General features: G+C 37.2%; 1 protein-coding gene across 1 annotated transcript; it reads left to right on the top strand.

Moving 5' to 3' along the window:
- Window positions 1-2,469: 2,469 nt before the first annotated feature.
- On the top strand, window positions 2,470-5,397 carry LOC133525337 (piggyBac transposable element-derived protein 4-like). The gene is made up of 3 exons (XM_061861623.1): window positions 2,470-2,473; window positions 2,797-3,019; window positions 3,484-5,397. The coding sequence occupies exons 1-3, from the start codon at window positions 2,470-2,472 to the stop codon at window positions 4,649-4,651; spliced, it is 1,395 nt and encodes a 464-aa protein (XP_061717607.1). The 3' UTR covers window positions 4,652-5,397.
- Window positions 5,398-11,149: the final 5,752 nt, after the last annotated feature.

Genomic DNA, 11,149 nt, shown 5'->3' with positions numbered 1-11,149 from the left:
CTTTCGAAAATGTATTTACTAATTGTTCGCTATTTATTGGCATATGAAATTCCAAGATATTTCGTTGTTTATTTGATATATCTTTAACGCTAATATCGTCTTTGAACCAACCGTCTTATTACTTGTAACGACCCCCCAGCATCCGTGTAAAACTCCACGTGCGTACTGCTGATGATTTTAACCACTCAGTTGCTTTCGGTAACTGGAGCTACCAACTTTGAACACCTACAAATTGCTTCTGGTAGCCAGAGCTACCAGACGACCATTGTACGATTTTTGATTTTTTATCTGTAAGAGGTGGTTTGGGAGTGGTTTAAACTATGTTCAAAGCATAACCAAATAACATGGCAACACAGAAAATAAATGGTAGCCAACATGATAAAACAAATATATTTTTAAACAGCTGTCGTTTTCAACGTAGTGGGAAAGTGAAATTGTGAAAAGTGTTCAGTGTTTCAAAAATGCCGTAAGTATTCTTATTACTCTTTTACTGTTGTAATTTTATATCAAACGATTCAATATTTATCCAACTAACAGATAAAATGTATATTTCAGTTCCAATGAATAATTATGAATTACTATCTTAATTCAAAGTAGTTTGAACGGAGATTTATTCGGTGACTTGCGATTGAAATATATATATATATATATATATATATATATATATATATATATGATTTAAATTTTACATGATTTAAACAGGCCAGCAAAATCAAAATTGGCTCAAAAGGGAGAACCCAGAGCTCGTGGTCGTGGACGTGGGAGAGGGCGCGGACGAGGAAAGGGCGTAGCTAAGCCAAGTGAACTATTTCCTGAGAGAGAGGAAAAGCGAAGGTTATCACCAAGCCCACCATCACCTGTTCCGGGTCCTAGTTCCAGGTCTATAACTAGGACCCGGAACAGGTGATGGTGGGCTTGGTGATACCCTTCGCTCTGCCTCTCTCTCAGGAAATAGTTCGCTGGGCTTAGCTACGCCCTTTCCTCGTCCGCGCCCTCGCCCTCGCTCGCGTTCACGTCCACGAGCACTGGGTTCTCCCTTTTCACCCAATTTTGATTTTGCTGGTCTAATCACGTAAAATAGGCTATATATATAAGCTTCTGAGATTATATATATATATATATATATATATTTTCACTGTTGTGAATAAAACAAAGGCGAATTTTTTCTTTCTTTAAGGCATATTCGAGTAATGATCCCGTTTGGTACTTAAAGGTAAGAGCATATCTAATGGGCGACCATCCTTTGTTTGCAAATGTCTCACAAAAGTTTTTCTCCCATTTACTCCACTCTGATTCTACTGTAAATTTAATTAATAATATAATAAATTTATTATTTACTTACATTGATTATCATGTTATCACTTTAAAAAGAACCTTCTGATGTAATTATGCTCGGCAAGAAGGCAAATCAGTTTTATATGTATAGAGTTTATATACTTCTCACAAAATGAGACACGGAGAGGTATTAGAAGTATGTAAATATATTTTTTAGGTCATATGAAGTGGAAAAGGCCATAGTTTTAAAAAGCCTCGCAGAAACAAAAAAAACGATGAACACGCTTCCGGCGGAGACCCGGAACATGTATGTGGGTAAGAAGAGGGAGAAGCAGCTGGAGAGGTTCTTGCTGCCAGACGCTCCTCCTCGCAAGCAAAAGAGGTAATATCTAAAATATAACAACTGTGTTTTAGAAAACAGGCGCCCAATAGAACTGCCTGCCGGTTAATGCCTGGGTCTCCGGCGACACCTCCAGCTCGCAAGATTAGGCCATGGGAGATAATTTAAGATGCTTGCTTTGTACATATATAAATCATTGATTTCATAATGCGTTTGATTTCCATTTCACGTTTACTTGTTTTGCAAACAAAAAAGATTCAGGCTGGGTCTGTGAAGGAATAGCGACAACTCCTCCTCCCCAAATCGAGCCAGAGTGTGATACTCCAACAAGGTAATGTAGAGTTTTGGATGCTCTTTTTTATAATTTTATTGGAAACTTATTAGAAGTATGTATTTCATAGGTTTTTATCGTAACTTTATTTTTGCAGCGTTGTAAGTTTGGATAGTGTCGTGGAAGTCCCGGGTTACTCACCACTACGTGTTGATTGGACTACAGGCAACCTGAGTAAGTTGTGATTTTCATTTGTAAATTCGACACTTTAGTGAACAAACGTAAATTTATTATTATCGTTTTAATAATTTCAATTATGTTTTAGGGAATAATACACCTGTCACGCCGTCGTCAACGCCCAGGACTCAAAAACGTGGTCCTTCGAAGGAAACTTTTAAACCAAGTAATTATCAAAATTATATTGTACTATATTATTATATTTCCTTGGCATATGGATTTCTGAAAAATCTTTGCTAATTATGAATTATATTGTAGGTAATAAAACGCCCGTCACACCGTCAAAGATTAGGATCCAAAAACCTGATCTGGCAAAGGAAAATGCAAATCCAAGCAAGTGTAATACATGAGTATTTCCTTGACATGTTTACAGATTTAGGGAGATAGGATATGCTAACTAACTAAATTAAGCACGTTGGTTGTAAATTATATAACGCACACAAAAGTAATTTTAAGAGAAATTTGTAAGTTAAAGCACGCATATATCTAATTCATAATTTTCTATTTCAGATATTACAACCGAAAACACCATAGTTAAAAAAAATAAAAAAAATGCAGTTACTACTGGATTGGGTATGTTATATGCATAATTTATTCATCAGACAATTTATGAAATTTATGATCGTTTGTTGTTATTGTACACAATCAATCACATACCTTATTTAATTTTTAGATTACGGAACCGCGAAAGCGGATGACATCTTTGAGAGCTGGTGGCTAACTCTGCAGGCAGAAAGTGATGAAGAAGAGGATGATGACATCTATAATGATGATAAAGAAACTCCCGTCAACATCACTTCCGAAGAGTCTGCTGTTTTGCCAGCAAATTTACCGGAAGATGCCCGCCAATGGCTGGAAAATGAAGACGCAGAAGCTGACAGAGCAATGACGACCATGTTAGCGATAGACCATTTGACGTTTGACTGGACATGCGACCACAACTCTTTTAAAGGAGAGCGAGAGACTTTGACAGCTACACCTGGACCGACATTTAGAATTGACGACAACACGACTCCACTCGACATATTCCGCAAATTTTTTGACCATGACCTTTTAGACCTCATAGTTACACAGACAAATAAATACTCAAATGTTTTAATAGACCAAATCACGACACAGCACTCAAGACTTATTAAATGGAAAAACACACAAACAAGTAGGAGATACTCGTTTTCCTTGGAATACTCATGCTGCAAGGGCTAGCACCATTGAACGTAGAGTCCGACTACTTCAAGGAAAATGGGTATCTCACCCTTAAATATTTCAAAAACCTCATGACATATAACAGATTTACTGAATTACAGAATTACTGAAGCGCTTACTACATTTTACTGACAACATGACTGACATGACCGGACTGACATGTGCACAAAAAAAAGCTTCGGAAGATACAGCCTGTACTGGATCACCTGAATGAGAAATTCAGCAGGTTATATATTCCAAAGCAAAATATAGCGATCGACGAATCGCTCCTCAAATGGCACGGTCGGCTCTCGTTTGCACAAAAAATCGCCACCAAAGCCGCTAAAGTTGGTGTTAAAAGTTACGAGTTGTGCGAGTCCGACACGGGCTATTTGTGGAGCTTTTTCGTATATACAGGAAAGGGTGACAAGAGTACTGACGGCAGCATGAATATACAGGACGAACACGAACAGAGAGAGACGACACGACAGATTGACGAACCCACGACGACTTCTGCGTCTTCGTTGCCGCTACCTCCAACGAACGCTACTGCACAAATTGTACAGGGACTTGCGAAGCCATTGTTGGGTTTGGGATATACACTAATAATGGACAATTTTTACAACTCTCCATTATTAACGCGGTACCTCAAATCCCAAAAGACTGATTGCTTCGGGACACTCCGAGTAAACCGGGAATTTGTTCCTGAAGCAATTAAATCTATTGCGAAAACAGAGATGCGCGTCGGAGAAATTGTCCAGTCCTTTTCGACGGACGTTAGTGTTATATTGTGGCGTGACACAAATTTAGTAGCTATGATTTCTACTTTCCACGAGGGCGAAGTGGGTGGAAAGGAGAAATATGGCCGCTACAAGTATAAGCCAAAGATAGTGCTAGATTACAACATTTCAATAGGCGGCGTGGATAGAAAAGACCAGTTCCTATCTGCACACCCCATTGAAAGGTCTAAAAATATGACCTGGTACAAAAAAGTCTTTCGTCGGCTTTTAAATGTGACGATCCATAATGCGTTCATCATATTTAAAAGCCAAAACACAAATGTTACCAATCGGGCATTTCGGCGACGCTTGGCTGATCAAATAATGGAAGCGTATTTGCCACCTAGGGTTCAATGCAATCCTGTAGTGAAAACGAAGGCAATTATACAGGGCCCAGGTGGACATAAGAGACCGATACTACAGGGCAATCATTTCGTCGGCCAAGGGGCGTCGAAGAATACACGATGCGTATGGTGCAAACAGTCTCGCACGAAATATATCTGTAAGCAATGTGATGTGACACTTTGCTTAGATGTATGTTTTGAGGAGTACCATACAAAATATTAGAAAATTAAGAGTGTGCGGAAAGCAAAATTCGAATACGGAGAACAAGTCGTTACTAGTCTTGATTGGAAGTAAATTCCAAGATTTTAAATAATACATAAACTATATCATATTCGCGAGGGCTGACTCTAGCCAAAACGATAAAAGATCATTTGGCTCGATAGAAATAAATCACGAAAACAAGTCTAATTTTATTTAATTTTAGTTATATGTCGATACCTGGCATACCAAAGTAGTACAACTGTAGTATATAATAGTCATTGATATAGCCGAGGGCTGACTCTAAGCAATCTTTAAATCAAATTAGTTTTCAGAGTAATAGACAACACGTTAATTTTCGCGCGATGTAGGTAGGGATCTTCCGTCGTGAGTTCCGCACGGCATACCGTATCTTTTGTTCCCTTGTATTTACCGTTCTTTCGCTGGCTTTTTGCGCCCTCTTAAAATAATTGTTGTAATTTAATAGACCCTAAGACAATGAAGGTACGGTCGTGGAAATTGATTCTTTAGCAGTTTACGGTTCACTTTACATTGGACAGCTCTAAGCATAAGTACGTACAACCAAATTTACTTGAACCGCAAATTGCTAAAGAATCAATTTCCTCCACCGTACATTGCATCTCTGTTGAATTAATGTTATCGACTAAGTTATATTGTGATGTCTACAAATTTCGATATGTGGAAGAGCTCTTGTAGCCTTAAAATAGTAATGTGTTTATAAAATACATAATTTCAAGATAAAAAGTTTATATTTTGTGTACTACTCATTTCATATTACACCATACTCTTTGAAGATATACCGTCATAAGACGGAATGAACGGGGAGCAGAGCAATGGTCACTATACTAGTGAAATACCCTAAAAAAATAAATTGACCCTCAATGAAGATAAATGCTCAGTCATGACGAACACCCGTGCTTACCATCGCCTCACAGACAAGATCTGGTCTGTGCCATCGCCTACATTACAACTACACGATTGACAACCAGCCTCTCTGTTAAGAAACTGTGTGAGGGCCTCACAGGGCCCTTTTGTTTAGAAATTGTACGAGATGTGGAGCCCTTTAGTTGTTGGCGGTGGTTCCATGGATTTAAAATAAGTGGTTGAAAGACGCGATGCGATGTGCATGCGCTTGCGATTAAAACGAATAAAACTATGTTGTAATATGTGCTTTCAAATATATTTAATTACAACCAAACGGCGCAAGTTACAACAAAATATGCACAGCGTAACAAAATGGCCGAAGTATGTCAGCGCGATTGAAGTTGACTTCTTGTATTTGACAGAGAAAATTAATCGACTTAGAATACTCGATAAAATCATACAATACAGAGTCTTTATTCAACGAAAACAGACTTCGGTGAAGAAGAGTTTGCCAAGGAAGTGAATGAAGCAGAAGAACTTCTTACGAGATAGGCGTACTTCAAACAAAAGTATCATATTTTGAAGCCGGATGTCAAATAGGCTAATCCTACGATGATGGCTGTCCCACAAAATAAGAAAAACTTCAAACTTCCTAAAATATAAATATTTTTTTTTTACGATGACACTAACAAATGTATATGACTTGAATGCCCGTGCCTTGGTGGAGAGCTTCCCACCTTCCGCAGGCAACTACCAGAAGGCTCTTGAACAGCTGAAGAACCGGTATGGACGAGAAGAAATGTTAGTGGCGGGTATATCCGAGAACTGTTAAATATTGTGCTCGCAAAAGTCCCGCAAGTCCGTGGTGAACTCGTAGTAGACTTAAAGACCTTATATCAATTTTATTTGGTCGACTAAATTTCACCAATACATCTATAGTAGAACTGTTACAGTAGAGACAGACCACAAGCCTCTGATATCATTGTTAAATAAAACCGGCCAAGAGCATGTCGGGCCACGCTCAGTGTAGGGTTCCGTAGTTACTCTTCTGTCACAATAAGCTAAACTGGAGCTTAAAGTATAGTAAATTGTTAATCAAAGGATGAAACGGTCCCTTTCACGCGAGTTAAACAAATAGGCAAATTTGCATAATCAGTACCTAATTAAAGTAAGTATTTTTACTATGAAGGGGAAACTTTTTGCGGTAACTCAAAAACAGCTAAACTGATCATGTCCGCTATAGTTTTCATTTAATGTCTTTCTTAAGCTCTACTTCCACGATTTTTTTCACATTTTTTGGACCTATGGTTGAAAAGTTAGAGGGGGGGACACATTTTTTTTTTTCTTTCGGAGCGATTATCTCCGAATATATTCCTTTTATCAAAAAATGTTTGTTGAAGACCCCTATTAGTTTTAAAAGACCTTTCCAACGATACCCGACACTGTAGGGTTGAAGCACAAAAAAAAAATCACCCCCACTTTACGTGTAGGGTGTACTAAATTAAATTTTTAGATTTTATTGTACGACTTTGTCGGCTTTATTGATTTATATATCCATGCCGAATTTCAGCTTTCTAGCACTAACGACCACGGAGCAAAGCCTCGGACAGACAGACAGACAGACGGACATGGCGAAACTATAAGGGTTCCTAGTTGACTACGGAACCCTAAAAAAGCATTATATGATGTTCCTGCCAGGCTGCAGAGAATCATGCTACGCCTTCAGCCATATGATCTCAATGTGACATTCACGCCTGGCCGTTACTTATATAGGTATTGCAGATATCCTGTCTAGCGACGCTCTAAATTAAACAGCTCTCTCAGATCTAGAAAGGGACATAGACTCAGAGATGTGAAAAATAGTTTATAAAAAGTATTTAAATACAAATACTTCCTTGATATACTATTTCAAATGCAAAATACAAAATAGTTTTCAAATTTGTATTTAAAATACTAAATACAAAATAGGTATTTTCAAAATGCTTTTTTAAAATACAAATACTTTGCGATAAAAGGTACTCTTAAATAGTGAATACCTAGTCTGAATTAAAGTTAGTATTGCTCGGAATTTTCAAGTTGGAAAGGCTTTCTTTATTCTTTAAAAATAGTGTGTATATCAGTCCTCTAGAGTGCAAATTTTGTGTCTCCTCATGTTTACCGGTTGAATGGACTTTTAAGTGATGGTTTTTAACGGTCAATTATTAAAAGCATTAATTTAGATTTGTAATGTTTTACAGCTAGTATATACCTCTCGTTGGTTGGTGAAAACGTCTCGTTTGTGTTTCACCAGGGCAGAAATTTTGTTTACCTCTCGTGCCTTGAAACCCTTGCAACGCTTAAGATTCCACGTTTTTAATCTCTCGCTACGCTTGTGGTCATTTGCGGCGTTACTAAACAGATTCACCAGTTCCATGTTAAAATAATAAATAAATAAATATTATAGGACATTATTACACAAATTGACTAAGTCCCACAGTAATAAGCTCATTAAGGCTTGTGTTGTGGGTACTAGACAATGATAAATATTTATAAATAATTAAGTACATATACATAAGGTCGATATTTAAACGATAGATACAATACCAGCTTCGACAGGAAAACATAACTAAGTATGTAATAATAGTATTAAGCAAACGCGGATCGGTCCGCGCGATCTGGCCAACTATTACATAAACCCTAGAGGTTTTCAATAGTGGCTTATTGTGTTAAACCCTGTTTCAAAAAATTCATAGTGAATAAATACACTAAAAAAAACAGAAAACACCCATGACTCAGGAACAAATATCTGTGTTCATCACACAAATAAATGCCCTTACCAGGATTTGAACCCGGGACCATCGGCTTCATAGGCAGGGTCACTACCCAGTAGGCCAGACCGGTCGCCATAAAAGAATGAGAGAGTTGCAAGGATTGTAACGTCAGAAGAGATTGTAACTCCTACTTACTTCACCTAATTAAAAGTATTTTGTATTTTGAAAACAGAAAATAGGTCCCAAAAACTATTTGAAATAAAATACAAAATAGTTTTCTTTAAAAGGTATTTAAATACAAAATACAAAATAGGTATTTTGCATTTTGTATTTGCATTTTAAATACAAGTATTTCAAATAAGTCACATCTCTGCATAGACTTGCATGTCAACTTAATCATGGCCAATTTGTTGGCTAGTCCAGAAATGTTAGAAAAAATAAAAGAGGAGACATGCAAAACTGGTACCTTAGCTCAGATTGTTCAGTATTGTACACATGCTTGGCCAGAACACAGAAGGTCGGCAAGTCAAGAAATAAAGCCCTACTTTTCATTAAAAGATCAGTTGAGTGTTATAAATATCATTATTTTTAAGTCCGACAAAATAATAGTCCCAGAATCGCTAAGAGATTATATCATAAATTTGGCACATGAGGGCCATCAGGGTGTAAAAGCCTGCATGCGCTTAGCTAAAACTTCTGATTACTGGCCAGACATGGCAAATGATATGGAAAAAGTCATCAATCAATGTCATACACGCTTAACTTACCGCAGAGATAATACAAAAGAGCCAATCATTATCATGAGTATAAGTTCCTCCCTTGGAACAAAGTCGGCATTGACCTGTTTGAACTAGATAACGAAAGATATTTGATTGTAATTGATTACTTTACCAAGTATGTTGAATTAGCCCTTTTGCAAACAGAATCATTACACATCTAATGGTCCACGTTTTTCCAAACTATCACAAAAGATTGGAACATAACACATAATGTCTCCAGTCCTTACCTAAATATACAGGGAAAATCAAAAGCCTTCAAGAAGAATTTGAAAGGCGCTTTCAAGACTTTAAACTGCAAGAAGACCATTTTTCGTTGTTTTCAGGACTTTTCTCTGTAGATGTCGAAAAAGTACCCGTTCACTTGCAGATGGAAGTCGTTGAAATTCAGTGTCAGACCCATTTAAAACAAAAATTTGACAGTGTTGGTGCACTCGATTTTTACAAGTTCTTACCTGCTGAGTACCAAGAAATACGGAAATTTGCTTGTAAAATTATAGCAATGTTTGGAAGCACCTACAAGTGTGAGCAATTATTTTCCCTCATGAAAGGAAACAAATCTCCCGCAAGATCACGATTGACCGATGCACACTTGGGTTCAGTTTTAAAATTGATTTCCGCTGATAAAATTACTCCTCAAATAGACAATTTAATTAAACAAAAAAGATGTCAAATTTCTGGGAAGAAGTTGTAATGTAACTTGTTTTAAATTTTATTATTAAAAATACTCATTTCTTTTCGTACTTCAATCGCATTTTGTTTTATTTCTTAATGTCTGAGTTTTGCGGCCCACTGGTCCCACGATCTGTATGCATTTGGCCCACCTACGACATTGAGTTTGACATGCCTGCCTTAGTTAGTAGATCTAATGGTATGGTTGAACGAGCTATAGGGACAGTGAAAAATTCTGACTTTTTTGATACAGTGAAAAATTTACTAAAGAAATGTGCTTAAATACGGGGAATATTCTACGCCCAATGCAAGAAAGAGAGAGCACAAGAAAGAGAAATCAACGCAACGAGGACGTTCTCGAATTTTCGTGAGTTACTTTCGAGACCTCGTATTCGCCCTATAAAAGCAGGCGAGATACGACCTGCGGACAGTTCAGTTCAATACAAGCGATCGGAAAACAAGAAGAAGAAAAGGAAAAATGAGGACAAAAGTGAAAGTGCCCTAAAGTTGTGATCAGTATCAGTGTTAATAGTGTGTTTAATGCTAGTTACGTGGACCGCTTACTTATTTTACCTTAGTATAGTGCTAGAGCGACGTTATAGTGAAAGTGCCAATAGTGTTAGTGTTTTAGTGCTTAAAGTTAGTGCCTAAGGTCTAGACTACGTGTGTAAATAGTAGTTTTTAATGCTAAATAAATAAGAATCTAATTAAGGGGTGTTTGTTTGACGCTCCAACTACGTCCCACCGTGGGAGGAATTGGATTTCCGAACCAGCAGGCTCCGTAAATAAATATTGAACTGGGTAATCGCTGAGAGCTGACTCCAGGGTGTCCTCTGGCAGTTACAGATGCCTTATTTGATCTCATTATGTATAACGTGAATATTGTCCTAAAATGTGTTATTAATATTTAGTCTGAAAATTAGTGTGATTTTTGTAATATTGTAACGTAATACGTTACATGTTTAATAAATAGACCTTAAGAGCTACTACTTACCTAATCAAAAATATATTTACAACTTTAAACTATATTACACACTAATATATACAACAATACTGTCTTAAAACTATGTATTTAAGATTATAAAATCATCTTCACGCTGATTAATTTGAATATGTCGCGCCATAGTTATTACATTCACTCACAATAATGTTCACATTCGCGAGTGCATGAATGAAGTGGTGATCGGTGCGCTTTGTCATCGCGCGCCGCCGCTAGCTCATTCATTCTACCTTTGAAGTTGAGTGGAACTGGAACGCACGTCGGTTAAATATCGATCTCTGCTACGGTTTGACATAACGAATCCGTAATCGAATTTTAACTACGTCCCTACGTGTTCCTCGACTATTATAAAATCACTGTGGTGTTTAATTATGTTTTTAAGTGTACCCCGAATTGGGTAAGTGGATACATTTAATATGCTAGTTGCTCAGAATGTAGT

This window comes from Cydia pomonella, chromosome 14 (genome assembly GCF_033807575.1).
Source record: "Cydia pomonella isolate Wapato2018A chromosome 14, ilCydPomo1, whole genome shotgun sequence".
Classification (NCBI taxonomy): domain Eukaryota; kingdom Metazoa; phylum Arthropoda; class Insecta; order Lepidoptera; family Tortricidae; genus Cydia; species Cydia pomonella.
The sequence above is the reverse complement of the archived record's forward strand: the minus strand, read 5'-3'. Positions and strand labels throughout refer to the sequence as shown.

Excerpts from the sequence above, each read along its gene's own strand:
- LOC133525337 (XM_061861623.1), top strand. Across the intron at positions 3,020-3,483 it reads GACAGAGCAATGACGACCAT|ACATGTGCACAAAAAAAAGC; the intron begins GTTAGCGATAGA and ends ATGACCGGACTG.